The 15,783-nt window shown below is 41.0% G+C and overlaps 1 protein-coding gene across 1 annotated transcript; it reads right to left on the minus strand.

Moving 5' to 3' along the window:
* Positions 1-3,874: 3,874 nt before the first annotated feature.
* maneal (mannosidase endo-alpha like) lies at positions 3,875-7,683 on the minus strand. Its single transcript, XM_062989901.1, has 4 exons — positions 7,153-7,683; positions 6,803-6,912; positions 6,040-6,116; positions 3,875-4,511 (listed from the first exon to the last, which is right to left on the minus strand). The coding sequence occupies exons 1-4, from the start codon at positions 7,634-7,636 to the stop codon at positions 3,875-3,877; spliced, it is 1,308 nt and encodes a 435-aa protein (XP_062845971.1). The 5' UTR covers positions 7,637-7,683.
* Between the last annotated feature and the right edge of the window lie 8,100 nt (positions 7,684-15,783).

Raw genomic sequence — 15,783 nt, forward strand, 5'->3', positions numbered from 1 at the left:
ACAAAATGTTATGTAAAGAACGGAGTATTTATCCTTGAGTTAAAGTCATACCCTGTCACACACATAAAGACTAAAGGTATTCTCTTTTTTTACATTTCATTGTATTCCTCTAGTCTTTTATCATGGGACACTTTCTGATCACATGATGCTGTTTGCTTTGTAGTTCCACAGAGACTGGCGTGTCCGTATAGCCAATTTAATTCTTTTATTTATCAAACATCACTTGAAGCACATACATTCTAATGCAAAGTCATTTTACAGTTTTGTGAATGTTCTAAGTGAAAATAAGGGAACATTCTCTACAGGAGACAAACCTCTGCATGTTTCAATGCACAATTACTGTGTTTATAAGGGCAACTGAGGGCAAGTCGACCCTGCTCACCCCTGCAAAACATGCCTGGTCGTGTCGATACCGAGTCCACCAATTAGCATGAAGACGAAAGCAGTAAAACAACACTGATGTTGGACCTTTGACCTATTGGGCTCATGTTTCCCACTGGAATAACACCAGAATTCAGAACTAAGGGGTTTGCAGTATGAGCAGAAATGACGTTGATAGGGCCTGACAATTTGGCATTACCAAATTACTATCAAAACAACCAACAAAAACATGCATGGCAATGTCTGTTTTTTAATAATTGTGCAAGTAACGGTCAGTGAAGATTAACTGTTGGGCTGATGGTAATAAGACATGGCAATAACTAAGCTTATTAAGGATGCCAGATCAACTACATGTGTTCTTGACCCATTGCCCACCCCCCTAGTTAAAGCATGTCAGACATCACTCTGTCATTTAATCGTCAATATTATTAATGGTTCTCTCACCACAGGTTATGTTCCTTCAGGTTTAAAATTGTCATCCATTACACCAATCTTGAAGAAGCCAGGTCTTGCCCCTGATGACCTTAACAATTACCGCCCTATATCTAATCTCCCCTTCATTAGTAAACTGCTCGAACGTACAGTTTCTTTCCAACTTAAAGAACACCTAACTGCTTACAATCTGTTTGAGCAGTTTCAGTCTGGTTTTCAAGCCAACCATAGTACAGAAACTGCCTTGGTGAGGGTAATTAATGATCTGTTGCTAGCAGCTGATTCTGGTCAGGTGACTATATTAGTCCTACTTGACCTGACTGCGGCATTTGATACGGTTTGCCACAAAACACTACTGCACAGGCTAGAAAATTTGATCGGGGTGACTGGCACAGCTCTTGATTGGTTCAAATCATATCTTTCTGATAGGCAACAGTTTGTATCCTTGGGTAATTTTAGATCTAGCACTTCATTTGTTTCTTATGGTGTCCCCCAGGGCTCAGTTCTGGGCCCACTCCTGTTTATAATTTATTTGCTTCCACTTGGTGATATTATCCGGCAATGTGGACTTCGGTTTCACTGCTATGCGGACGACACACAAATTTACATCTGCACAAAGCCTTTGGAAACATTGCCTCCTAACTCCCTGGTCAGCTGCTTGGAAGATATCAGGAAATGGATGGCTAATAACTTTCTCAAATTAAATAATAATAAATCAGAAGCTATCCTCATTGCATCCCCTTCCACTTTCAAAAAAATCAGTCAGCCCTCAATATCTATTCCAGGCTTTATCCATTCCTCTAGCCCAGGTTCGCGACCTCGGTGTCATTATAGACTGCACACTCTCGTTGGAGGCCCACATCAATAACATAACAAAAACTGCTTTCTTTCATTTAAAAAATATAGCCAGACTGCGTTCATCTCTTCCTACCACCGTTGCTGAAACTCTAATACACGCTTTTATTACTTCTAGACTTGACTACTGCAACTCGGTTCTTATTGGGCTCCCTACCAAGAGTCTAAAAAAGCTCCATTATGTTCAGAATGCAGCAGCAAGAGTTCTCACACGCACCAGATCATTCGAACACATAACCCCAAAGTTAAAAGAATTGCACTGGCTTCCGGTTCATTATCGCATTCAGTACAAGATTCTGCTATTGGTTTTTAAATGCTTGCATGGTTTGGCACCTGAATATCTATCAGTTCTGCTGTCCAGATACGGTCCCAATCGCTCCCTCCGGTCGGCTGATGCTCACTTGCTTTCAGTTCCAACTGTCAAACTACGCACGTATGGTGAAAGAGCATTCGGTGTTGTTGGTCCAAAGTTATGGAACTCAACCCCTCTGTATCTCCGTACGTGCACATCAGTAACCACTTTTAAGAGATACTTAAAAACATACCTGTTTGAAATTGCGTTTCAAACTTCAAGCCAATAAGCTATTTTGTTCTTATCTATTTACTTTTATACTATTTTATTTTATTTTTATTTTATCTTGTTTTATCTGGTGTACTTTTGCGGTGTACCTTTTGTCTGACTGTTACTGTCTGTTACTATACGAACTTTAAATTTTATCCTTTGTTTGATTTGAATTGTAAAGTGTCCTTGGGTTTCATGAAAGGCGCTTATAAAATAAAATTTATTATTATTATTATTTATTATGGGTGACTGATAAGGTCTAGTTATGGCTACACGACTGGTATGTCCAAATCAACAAAAATTGCTGTGAGTACCCATCAATGGTTGGTCAGTTGTTCGTGGCTCATACCTTTGGCTATACAGTGCATTACCCCTTAGTAATAAAATCAAACATTTGTCATCAAAAATGTTCATAGACGTTACAAGCAGAGCACTACCATGTCAGTCATTGTACTCCCAATTTATGCAGACATAAGCCATCAAGCTTATCAAACCTCATTGAATCAGGCTGAGTACAAAATAAAACACTAAAATCATTAGAACATGAATAAATAAGTAAAGAAACACAATGACAGGTGCACCACATAACATTTTCTGTAGCAGTTACTGGTTACTGTTTCCTTTGCTCAAATTTGGATCAGCATAGCAAAACTACTGCAACTTTCCAGTGGCACCAGACCCATCGTCATAAGGGCTGATCAACAGGCTTGAGTTTTACTAGGAACTCGGCTACTGACACCTAAATTTAGATCTATAGAAACAGTGACTACTGACACAATTTAGATCTATAGAAACAGTGACTACTAACACCTTCATTTAGATCTATAGAAACGGTGACTACTGACACCATTTAGATCTATAGAAACAGTGACTACTGACACCATTTAGATCTATAGAAACGGTGACTACTGACACCATTTAGATCTATAGAAACAGTGACTACTGACACCTTCATTTAGATCTATAAAAGCATGGGTGGTATACACCAAGAGAATGGTAAAGGTTTAAATGCCAGACCCCTACAGCAAGGAATCACACCCTAGTGTCTCTGATACGCTGTGGAGGGCATTTTACAGGGCAGTTGTAGCCTAGCGGTTAAGGTATTGGACTAGTAATCAAAAGGAAACTGGTTCACGGCCCACCACTGCCAGGTTGCCACTGTTGGGCCCTTGAGCAAGGCCCTTAATCGTCAATTGCTTAGACAGTATACTGTCACAAGTCGCTTTGGATAATTGCGTCTGCTAAATGCCAAAAATGTAAATGGTGTTAGAGTATTCAGGAACCCAAATAGATCCACGCCTAAACTAAGTAATTCTGACTGAGCGGCTAGAGTGGTATCTTCCAGGATAACAATAACAACATCCACAGGGAACAAGGGGCCCACTAAATAATTACATGAGCAAAAAATGCTGCTTGCATTACCAGATCTTAACCCATCAACACCCAAAGATTTTGGGCTGATGGCGTTCCTCATCAGAACCGTCATACAAAAACGATTTATGATATTTTTTGTATGGACGGTGTTACGTTTGTTAAAGATCATTAAAGCTGTTCTCATGGAGTTCTCATGTCTTGAGGCTCACCAGCTAACTGCTACAAGATGGTGCAGTTAATTTGTGCTAAAAATAGAGCCCTTGGCTTCAATCACAACAGCCACTGCTCTTTCTCCTTACTATACTGCTCAGCCCACTTTCTGGTAAGCTCCAGGTACAGATCAGGCTGATGGGGTTTGTAGTCCAAATACAGACGAGTCACAGTCTTTTTAGGCACTGCCCTCTCGATCTGCGTGCCTTCGTGCCACTCGTTAAACGAAGTAACGGTGATGATATCCGGCCTCACGGACAGCGCCGCTTGTAAAGAGGTCTCATAATAGCGACCGTTTACTCGGTTGCGCGTGTTGTGGTTGTTCCACGGCCGAACAGCAGTGTCAACATATCCCGGCCCGGCACTGGGCACAAAAAGTAGGTTGTTTACATCACAAAAAGCTTTGATGGTCTTCCAGTTCTGATGAGAGGAACCATAAGAGAAACCGTTGGACGCGAAGTAGGTATACATGCCGTCAAAGCCGCCAGTCAGAATGTCCTGCTTGTGACGTTCCTCCACGATAAGTCCAATAAAGATGCTATCGTAAAAAGTCCCTCGCAGGCTGTGGGAGCCTTTGTTGGTAAACAGCTCTGCCCAGGATTCAGCTGGGACCAGGTAAGAGTCATAGACGTAGAACAAAGGCAGGACTTTCCCAGTGCTGGACCTGAATCTGTAGAAAGCGCCATGATTTCCATACCTGTGTAACAAAAATACCTTATTAAAGCAACTATAGAGTAACGCAGCTACACTACATGGCTAAAATAACAAGAGAAAGACCATGAGCTTGTTTGACATCCCATTTCAAAACCATGGGCATTATTGTGACATCTGACATCAATCTTAGTAGTTTTAATTACTTCAAAATAAAACCATCATGGTAATAGAAATGCACAATTACAAGTCGACCCTACTCACCCCTTCAAAACATGCCTGGCTGTGTCAATACTAAGTCCACCAATTAGAATAAAGACAAAAGCAGTAAAACAACATTGATCTTGAACCTTTGACCTTTTGGGCTCATATTTCCTGTTGAAATTCATCATGACTGGAAAGGCTCTTTCAAAAGGGCCCTGTGAAACTTTATGCATCACCAACACCATGCCAAAAGTGGCCCTCCAAACTGGATCACAGAGCCAGTAGGATACTGATCAGGGAAGCTACCAAGTGGCCAATGGCAATTTTGATGGACTTACAAGTCTCTCCGGCTCAGATTACTCAGTCTGTGGACATGACAACAATCAAACAATCTCTACACTGGCACTGTGTAGAAGAGCCATGATGAGTCTCCACATCCAAATTCTTGAGTAAAAGCGGCTCTTTGCTAGAGAGATGAAGATGTGCAAGAGGTTCACCTTTCAGCATGACAAAGACCGTAAATACCCCCCCCCCCCCCCCCCCCCCCCCCCCCCCCCCCCCCCCCCATAGATAGAACAATTCTGCAAGGAAGAATGCGTAAATATTCCCCAACCTAGGTGTGCAACGGTGGTAGAGACATATCAAAACAAATTGATGGCTGAAATTAAAGCAGAGGGTGGCTCTACAAAGTACTAAATTAGGGGGCTGATTGCTTTTATTGTAGTTTTTAATTTTTGTATTAAGTTTTAGAACAGTTTAATTTTTCTTATTACTTGAATGTTGGAAGACAAAACATTCATATTGTCCTTTCGTTCAATGTTATATTCATATTGCCGCTCAGGTGGCGCAGCGGTAAAGTACGCTAGCTCACCAGAGTTGGGTTTCTAGATGAATCGTATCGAAACTCAGCTCTACCTTTCCGACTGGGCTGGGCGGCAGCATGAACAACGTTTGGCTGTTGTTCAGGGGCTTAGAGGTAGAGTCAGAGCATAGGTCCTCATAACTGGTACGACTGCGGCCCCTGCTGGTTGGCTGACGGCGCCTGCACAGGGCTGAGGAATAACACTGAGGGGGGTGTGACCCTCCGTGCGCAGTGTCTCTCGGTGTATGAACTCGGCTCGTGCAGGTGAAAAATGCAGGCTGTACCGACTGCGTGCCGGAGGGGGCGCAAGTCAGTTGAGTGGCGTCCTCAGTCAGCGGCAAAAGGGTCGAATCAGTATAGAGGACACAATCAGGGTAATTGGACACGATTAGAATGGGGATAAAAGTTGGGGGGAAAAAAAGTGGGAAAAAATAGATCATTAAAAAAATACAAAAATAAAAATGTTATATTCATATTGTCATGACAAAGTAAACAAACATGAACCTACTTGTCAATGATGTATTTAATGTTATCATGTACGCTGAGGTCTGTCCGGCCTCTGTAAGACTGGATGTGGAACGCCACCTGAAAACAGAGCACAGCTTGATCAGACTTCCCTGCAGCACCCATGCATCTGAGCATTCTGCAACATCAATATACAGTCAGGCATCAGCAAACAGATTAGAAAAAATGGGGGGTGGGGGTACTCACCAGATACTGCATATATTTTTTTTTACAAATACAGATTTAAAAAGGTCTCAAACACATTGCCAGTCACCAAAGGGTTAAACAAGCAGAAGATCCTCTTTGAAAGTCAACACATTTTCAAGGTTTTGAATTCCCTATTGAGAGTCTAAAGAAGAATTCAAACACACACAGCAGCTTCTGCCCGAATAAAGCACAGGGCTGATATTGCTATAAATCAGCATGCTTTAAAGGCTGTTCAGGGACAGTTCTGCCCTTGGGCCTGGCTATATTAAGAGATCAGCTTACAGAAATGGCTCAGATTTATGTGCTGTGTTTCTGAACCGATAAGATTTTCTTTGTTCTGGACAATTTTGACAGTGATTAAACACCACTCTGGCATGATTCATTCAGTTGTTGTAAATTAGTATTGGTCATACTAACATCTGCTTTATAATCAAAAGTATGTGGACACCGGACATTAAACATGGTCAAACATCCCAATCCAAAACAATAACATGGCCATTAATACACGTAGATGTATCCATTTACAGGTAAAATAGAAAAGAAGTTCTCTCACCAGTTACCTTCAGACAGTGCCTATGAGCAGCATCCATAACAGCAGGCACTAGATCATCAGTGGGCTCTCCATGTTCATCTGCCACACCGGGTGGGTACCAAGAGAGTACCACTACACCTAGAGTCCAATACAGAGATGGAAATTTCTGTCAGTTCATTTTTTGCTGAACAGGGATTCCTACTGCCTGGTTGAGGTGCTGGCTCAAGCAGTAGAGGAATACAGAGAAAATAGCACAGAACATGGTTCAACTGTCATTCCTATAAAATATAACTCACAAACAATGCAATCAAATAAAGAAAAATATCCAGAGAAATAAAACAATAAAACTACAAACCTGATTAAAATGACTAAACCTACCTGCAGCAGCTGCTTCTATCTGCTCCATGTGTGACTCCAGCACATCGGAATCCCTCGAGCTGTAGGGTCCAAGCTCAGGGTAGAAGCTCGAGGCAATATCCTCAGGAGGATTGTGCCTTCCTTTAGGGTGACTGGCTGCTATTTTGGGGTCCCAGTGAGGCACAAGGATGTGGTCCCAATGGATAAAGGCCCTGTCCACCGGTGGCGCACCATACCACAAATAATAGAAGATGTGGACGTCATAGAAGATACTATGCTCATGGCCAGCTTTGGAAAGGACAATCTTAGTGTTGCTCATGTCCAACTGGTTGGGAGCGGGTCGCCGGTCCGATTTCCCGCCCACAAAGGGCGCAATCTCCATTCCCGGGGCGAGATCTGAGAACCCGTCGGTGGGTTTTAGAGTTCGTAGACCCATCATGGTTCCGAAGATGAAGAGGGCAAAAAGGAAGAGGGCTACGCAGGCTTTTCTGCGCAAACGAGTCATTGTTGCTGTCTGTGGTCCTGAATAGAGTTAAAGGGGGAGTCAGTGATTTTCAGTACAAAAGGTGTTTTACAGCATACTGAGGTGGCAGGAAAAATTCAACCAATCGGCAACAAGGAGGCATTCTACCTGGCTGGAATGCATGTGAGCTGAGGATGCGGCTTGGAAGGGGATGGATACTGAACAGAAAGGCTAGTTTGTTTGGTCGTTGAGTTTCTTCAACAATTAGTGACGTTTTCTTTAATTCGTAGACTGATAATCCAATATGGCTTTTTGAGTAAAAAAAGATCACAAAGTATTGTGATCAGTGGTCCACTTCTTTTAATGCCACCTTTAATACCGGCACCATGATGTCATTGGTCCATTTTCTGGTTTTCCTCAAAAAAATTGAAAGTGTAAATTAACTTTTGGTTTTCTCCTCAGAATTCAGGCACCAATAATCACTAAAAATATACAAGTTTTCCATCCATGAAGCTCTGGTTCTCTTTCAGATTTTCCAAAACCAAGTGCAGTTGTTTGAGTTGGCGCAGCACAGCTCCAGCAACCCGGGTTATATCCCCACCCATGTTTACCATATGTATGGAATATGTGGGGATGCTCTTTCCCTGTCCATTTGAATTTCCTATTGCTAATAGGAATGCCCACCACTTAAAAATGTACCAGTAGGTGGATTAACCAAAGTGTGATTAACCTATGTGTAATGTCCTACAATAAGCCAGGGTCCAGGGTGTGTGTTTCCAGTTGAATTCAGTGTTGCAAAGATCAAAATTACAGGCTCCTGGTCACTGCAACCCTGATCAGGGTTAAACTCGCACTAAAAGATGAGTATATGAATAAATAAATAACACCATGTATCACGCACACATCATTCAGTCGAGGTTGGTCACGTCCCTTTACATAACAAAGTGTTTCCTACTGATTTCAAGTGTACTTCATGAAAGTGGGCTTCATGAGATGGGGAAACAAGCTATCACTGTGCACCCTATGTAGTGCACTTCCTAAGAGATTACCAAACTGTTTGGACTCTCGACAATGTTGCTGTGTTCACCCGAACCTCCCGAATGTTCTTCTCATAATGTCCAATGTGTAGTAAAAAGCAATGCGTCATCTTGTCGAATAGTCACTCGAATAGTCGATTGAAACACGGACTGTAAATCCACCTAGTTCGTCCTCCACAAGACGCCGTGGCTCCTCTCCATCCTACGAGACTCCATTTTCATACTGAAATCGTTCACGTTGCATATCATCCATTCTTTTCGGCAAAATAAAATATTCAACTGTTTATAAAAGCTGCAACCTGATCCATAGCTTTCCTGCAACCTTTACTGATGCCAAATGAATCGACTCGGTACGTTGACTGATGGAAAACAACGCAGGCTTTTTACCCTGTCGCAAAAGCATCCTTAATACCTCTTTGTTCCCTATACAAATGCACTTTAATCAGGACCTAAATCCTAGTTTCTGAACGCTTTGTAGTGCACTCTGTATACATTGAGAATAGATTTGGGATACAGCCTTATTTATGCTGCTCGGAGAAGGAGGAGCACTGTGTTCTGATTGGGTAATGTTTTATAACTGACTGAGTGGGCTCGAAACGAAATATGTAAGGCAGCACGGCCCTGACTTTGCTGCACCCCTCCTTACAAAACCATGAGCCCCTTGTACCCCTTGCAGACATAACAGCCTCCACTCATTTGCGCACCTATGACCATAAGCTTGTCAGATCTCCCATTCTAAAACTATGTGCAACACCATTCACACACTTTCTATTAGATTTTAGAGTGCGTCTATGGAAATTTGTGCTCATGTTTTAAAAAGTACATTTGTAAGGTCATGCAAGGTTTGGCTCGCAATCAGTGTTCCAGTTCATCTCAGCAGTGTTCAATAAGGTTAAGGTCGGGGTTCAAATTTTTTAATTGTGGATTTTTTTTATGTGTCACCTCGTATCCTTCGGGAGCAGGCAAATAAGCATCTTCATGTTTTTGGGAAGTATGTGGAAATAGACATTGACCAAACCTTAGGTTGTACCCAGACCCCCATTTGCCATTTTACTGTATTGTACTTAATTTATTTTTTGCTTTCACTTACTAGTCATTTCAATATACATGTGTCCTTTTATATGTACCTTTTACTGAATTTAAACAAATAAATTCTAATAAAGAAGTGATGTTGATATGGATTCATTCTACCACTAGGAGGCAGTAACATAAAAGAAAAACGTACCCAATAGACTTAAACCTGCTGCCTGTGCACGTTGTCCTGGGAAAAGTTCTTAATTCTGATCATTGTTATTGAACACTTCCACGTTTCCATCGGTGGTCCAATAAAAACATGCAAAGTGTTACTGGCTCCTTTAAATTGGCCCTCGTGTGTTGTGGATTTGAGTTTAGGTGCAGGGGTAGTCAAAATGAATAAATGAATAGTGGCAAATTAGTATTTTTTTCATATTTCAGTCTTTTCATGGGAATATTGTAGGTTTTCTTTACAAATAATGGGTCAACATACATAAACTGCACTTGTTAATGTCATGGGTTCTTATTGTGAGATTGCTTTTCCCCTGTATATGAACTATAACCAAAAGTAATTGGACAGCCCTTCTGTTTGTTCCATTTGTTTCAAATTTGGTGTGGAGGAACTTCAGTAGCCTTGAGGAAACCTTGAGGAAAGCCTTCACAGAACAGTGACTGTTACAGCTGCAGTATAGGGAGGGTAAAACCCATTAATGTCTAAAGTTTTGGAATGGGATATATGACAAGCTCACGTGGTAGCCACTGGAGTTCCTCCACACCAAACCCATCGATCCATGTCTTTATGGACCTTACTTTGTGTACAGGTGCACAGTCATAATAGAACAGGTAAGGTCCTCTCACTACCTGGGCAAGTAAAAAGCATTTATTGTATTTTATATGATCAATTGTATACACCTGTTAACAATGTTAGGATGGACTGACATTAAACCTAAACTTAATCATTTTAAGGGGTCTCCTCATATTTTTTTTGGCATTCAGTCTAGGTAGTTCTGGAATAAAAAAAGGTGCGCTTTCCAAAATTTTCTGAAACCCTAATTTATTTTTATTTGTCTTTACCACTAAAGTTTACATAAAATGTGTGTGTTCCGTGTTCCAATAATCCAAACCTTTACCTCTCTGTCATACACATTATGAAAGACTTAGAATTGACAGACTTAGAAAACAATAATTATATAGAATTTGACTTTCTCAAAACCACTACATTTCCAAAGACGAATGGGAATTCGACCCATTTGCCACCACTACATCAATCACTCTTTTGAAAAGCTTTCCATTAGATTTTTATACATTCTCTTTCATTCAGGCAAAAAAGCATTAAAGGGTCCGACACTAATGATGGGCAATATGTATTGATGGACCTCGCTATGTGCCCAGGGGGCATTGCCAAACTAAAGCACTAAAAAGCCTTTTATAATTCATCACCACTACAGCTGAAATATATGTACATATTTTGGAGCAACATATGCGGCCTTCTGAAAAGCAGTGTTTATTTTAACATAACAGACAAACCACATTGTATACATGTTGCAACATCAAGGCTGTGCAGTTAGAAAGTGGGGGTACTAGACGGGCCTGCCTGCAGTTCAGATATGTCTTGTGCAAAAATTGTAATCGTATATTGTTATTTGGCAGTAGGGCCATGCTGAGAACAAATCAGAAAGGAAAAATGAACAGATTTTTTTTATTAGTTATTCTTGGTATTTTATTATACAGTATTTTGCAGTAAAATAAAAATATAATATTGAATTCAAATACATTAGTTTTCTTTTTATTCTCATATTCCAGAAAGCTTGGTCAATCTCAGTTCATAGTCAAGCCCAGTGTATAACAATATGGCTATATACAATCAATTGTGGTGCACAAGCATCTAACAGCATCTAAAAAAGACATCTTCTGTTACGTACAGCGTGAGCTCTGATTGACAGGTAACTGAAATCAGATCATGACTAAGCTTGGGTGCTTCATTTAAATTATTGATTATATGCTGATTCCATGGGGAGTTCCATGGGGAAAAGCTGAGATCTTTTATTTTGGACTGCTTGCCTGATTTTTAAGCCACTAAAAGCTCGGAACCTATAATGCTGCAGATGTGCATGCAAGCTTCAGCATTAATTTATTAATATTTATATATGTACACATAACAGCACTGAGTCTTCTCCTATACTGCTTGACGAGACTATACAGAGCAAAGAATCTGAGAACACTCTTCAATTTCCAGATCCTTTAAATTCCAAGACTCCTATGTTGGCTCTTCTTTGCAGCTCATCACACATTTGTAATTGTCAAAAACAATGTCATTATTTTCCATAAAGTATAAATACATTATCAGTGTTTTTACAGTTGTTATTGTTCTGATAGACATGCGGCTCTGTTATAGCTAATTCCTGATTTATGGAGGTCATCACACTTTGTCTGTTATCTTCCTTGTAATAATAATTGACAAACAGAATTTGGCCTCTGTGTTACCTCAAATGTATACCCCCAGTAAACAACTTAAGCGTTCCTAAACATATACAAGTGTCTACATGTGTGTGTTTATGTGCATGTGCTTATGTGTGTATGTATGTACAGTGTATCACAAAAGTAAGTACACCCCTCACATTTCTGCAAATATTTTATTATATCTTTTCATGGGACAACACTATAGAAATAAAACTTGGATATAACTTAGAGTAGTCAGTGTACAGCTTGTATAGCAGTGTAGATTTACTGTCTTCTGAAAATAACTCAACACACAGCCATTAATGTCTAAATGGCTGGCAACATAAGTGAGTACACCCCACAGTGAACATGTCCAAATTGTGCCCAAAGTGTCAATATTTTGTGTGACCACCATTATTATCCAGCACTGCCTTAACCCTCCTGGGCATGGAATTCACCAGAGCTGCACAGGTTGCTACTGGAATCCTCTTCCACTCCTCCATGATGACATCACGGAGCTGGTGGATGTTAGACACCTTGAACTCCTCCACCTGCCACTTGAGGATGCGCCACAGGTGCTCAATTGGGTTTAGTCCATCACCTTTACCTTCAGCTTCCTCAGCAAGGCAGTTGTCATCTTGGAGGTTGTGTTTGGGGTCGTTATCCTGTTGGAAAACTGCCATGAGGCCCAGTTTTCGAAGGGAGGGGATCATGCTCTGTTTCAGAATGTCGCAGAACATGTTGGAATTCATGTTTCCCTCAATGAACCGCAGCTCCCCAGTGCCAGCAACACTCATGCAGCCCAAGACCATGATGCTACCACCACCATGCTTGACTGTAGGCAAGATACAGTTGTCTTGGTACTTCTCACCAGGGCGCCGCCACACATGCTGGACACCATCTGAGCCAAACAAGTTTATCTTGGTCTCGTCAGACCACAGGGCATTCCAGTAATCCATGTTCTTGGACTGCTTGTCTTCAGCAAACTGTTTGCGGGCTTTCTTGTGCGTCAGCTTCCTTCTGGGATGACGACCATGCAGACCGAGTTGATGCAGTGTGCGGCGTATGGTCTGAGCACTGACAGGCTGACCTCCCACGTCTTCAACCTCTGCAGCAATGCTGGCAGCACTCATGTGTCTATTTTTTAAAGCCAACCTCTGGATATGACGCCGAACACGTGGACTCAACTTCTTTGGTCGACCCTGGCGAAGCCTGTTCCGAGTGGAACCTGTCCTGGAAAACCGCTGTATGACCTTGGCCACCATGCTGTAGCTCAGTTTCAGGGTGTTAGCAATCTTCTTATAGCCCAGGCCATCTTTGTGGAGAGTAACAATTCTATTTCTCACATCCTCAGAGGGTTCTTTGCCATGAGGTGCCATGTTGAATATCCAGTGGCCAGTATGAGAGAATTGTACCCAAAACACCTAATTTAACAGCCCTGCTCCCCATTTACACCTGGGACCTTGACACATGACACCAGGGAGGGACAACGACACATTTGGGCACAATTTGGACATGTTCACTGTGGGGTGTACTCACTTATGTTGCCAGCCATTTAGACATTAATGGCTGTGTGTTGAGTTATTTTCAGAAGACAGTAAATCTACACTGCTATACAAGCTGTACACTGACTACTCTAAGTTATATCCAAGTTTCATGTCTATAGTGTTGTCCCATGAAAAGATATAATGAAATATTTGCAGAAATGTGAGGGGTGTACTCACTTTTTTGATACACTGTATGTATGTATTTATGTATGCATGAGTGTGTGTGTATGAGTGGGGGTGTATAAGTGGGTGAGTGTGTGCATGTCCACGTGCCGAGTCATTGTCCTCAGGCACCTCTGACAGGTCCCATCAAGCCTTTCTCCTTATTTGCCGTTAGAGGAGGGCATTTTGTCTCCATGGAGATCTCCATAGCAATCCTTCAATTGACTTATCTGGTTTAGAACGAGGCCTACTTATGGGCTCATTGCATTAAATATGAGAGGGATTGTTTAGCTGCTAAAATGCTTCCAGCTGGTTATTACTGGGTCTGTACGTAATGTGTATGTGGACACCTGACTGTGAAATGCAGACCTACAAAACCATGGACAGAATATCAAGTTATTTCCTACTGCTATTGTGAAAACCTCCACCTAACCAGTAACAAACAGCAGGGACCTGCTTTCATTCAGCCACTTAAGCATTATCGAGACCAGGTACTGGCATTGGAAAATAGGACCTGCCTCACATTATGCATTTCAGTTCATCCAACGATTTTAGATGGTCTTGAGATCAGGTCAACAACATGCTCACTAAAAATCTCTGCCACAATATGGCCATAATCTACACTAAATTACATTATAATGGTGAAGTACAGATGTTTAAAGAAAAGGTGCAAATAAATGTCTGGGGACTTTCATGATTAAAATTCAGGGTCACCACAGTGTATCATTCTGGTCCGGGTACTTGATTTGGCACAGTTTTATGGGGTGAGGGATGCCCTTCCTGATACAGCCCTTCTTATTTTTATATTTGAGCTTGGTACGGCACTGAGAGCACACTGACAAGACATTATAAGTAATGTTTCTGTCAGTTAAAGAAAATTAATAAATTAAAGATTCTTGCTTTCCTTAATCTTTACACATGTCACAACTTATCTGGAATGGAATTTGTGCATTTAAGTTATCTTTCATTTAAATAATTCATTTATGTGATAGGTAAGAGGAAATTGGTGTTTGACAGCAGCTAGTAACAATGATTACAGGAAACACTTATCATGTTTATTTATTCATTAATGGATAGATACTGTTTCAACAAATGAGAAAACCCTTCATGACTCAGATGACTCAGCAAATGACTCATCCAACCCTGTCCTCAGTGATTCTCTTTCAAGCAATAATGACGTTTGTGGACAGCTCTAAATAGTAAGTTCACTTGTTTCAGCCACACCAAGTGCTAAAGGGTGTCCAAAACAGTATACAGCAATATAAACTAAAAGATATGCTTTAAATGAATAGTGGTCTGCTCAAAGGTCTTACCCCAATTAACACCTTCAGGATGAATAGAAACCTCAACATTAAACAAATGGGATTTAATAATTTACTTACTTTTGGCCTTACAGTGCACTTTCTGAATGATCAAAGCATGACTAACTGAATTCCCGACTGCTAGTGTCTAGATGCCCTGCTTCTTTTTCAATGAAAACCTACCCTAATTGTTTTTAATATGGTCTGTGACTAACGGTTTTCCCGGCACACGTCCCGTCTAAGTCCAGAAGAGCAGATGCTCTGTTGAAAGAATCCGTAACCTGAATCTTTTCAAGGCAATGAATTTGGGCCGATGATTAATCAAACTGCTGAATGATTCATTAGAAAGTACGGGCAGATTTCATTGTTCTTATTTTGGAGATAGGATTTAGAACAACCTGATCATAGATGAAAACCTTCTGTCAAGAGCAAACCAAGCTTTCTTTTTTTGCTTATGTACTAAATAGCAAGTCAGCTTTTGGGACGAAGCCAAAGTAAATACAATAGCAGCATCAGCTACATGTCTTCTGACTCACCATTGCTAATTCTTACAGACACAGTTGGTTTGGTATAAAACAGCTCTGAAATAAGCAGACCTTACATTTCGATGCAAGCCTGAGCAGATTAATTATATTAGAATTCAATTGTCCAGTTAAGTCTGTCAGATCAAATTAGGTACCTGGGTGTAA

The sequence above is a fragment of the Trichomycterus rosablanca genome, chromosome 2 (assembly GCF_030014385.1).
Source record: "Trichomycterus rosablanca isolate fTriRos1 chromosome 2, fTriRos1.hap1, whole genome shotgun sequence".
Taxonomy (NCBI): domain Eukaryota; kingdom Metazoa; phylum Chordata; class Actinopteri; order Siluriformes; family Trichomycteridae; genus Trichomycterus; species Trichomycterus rosablanca.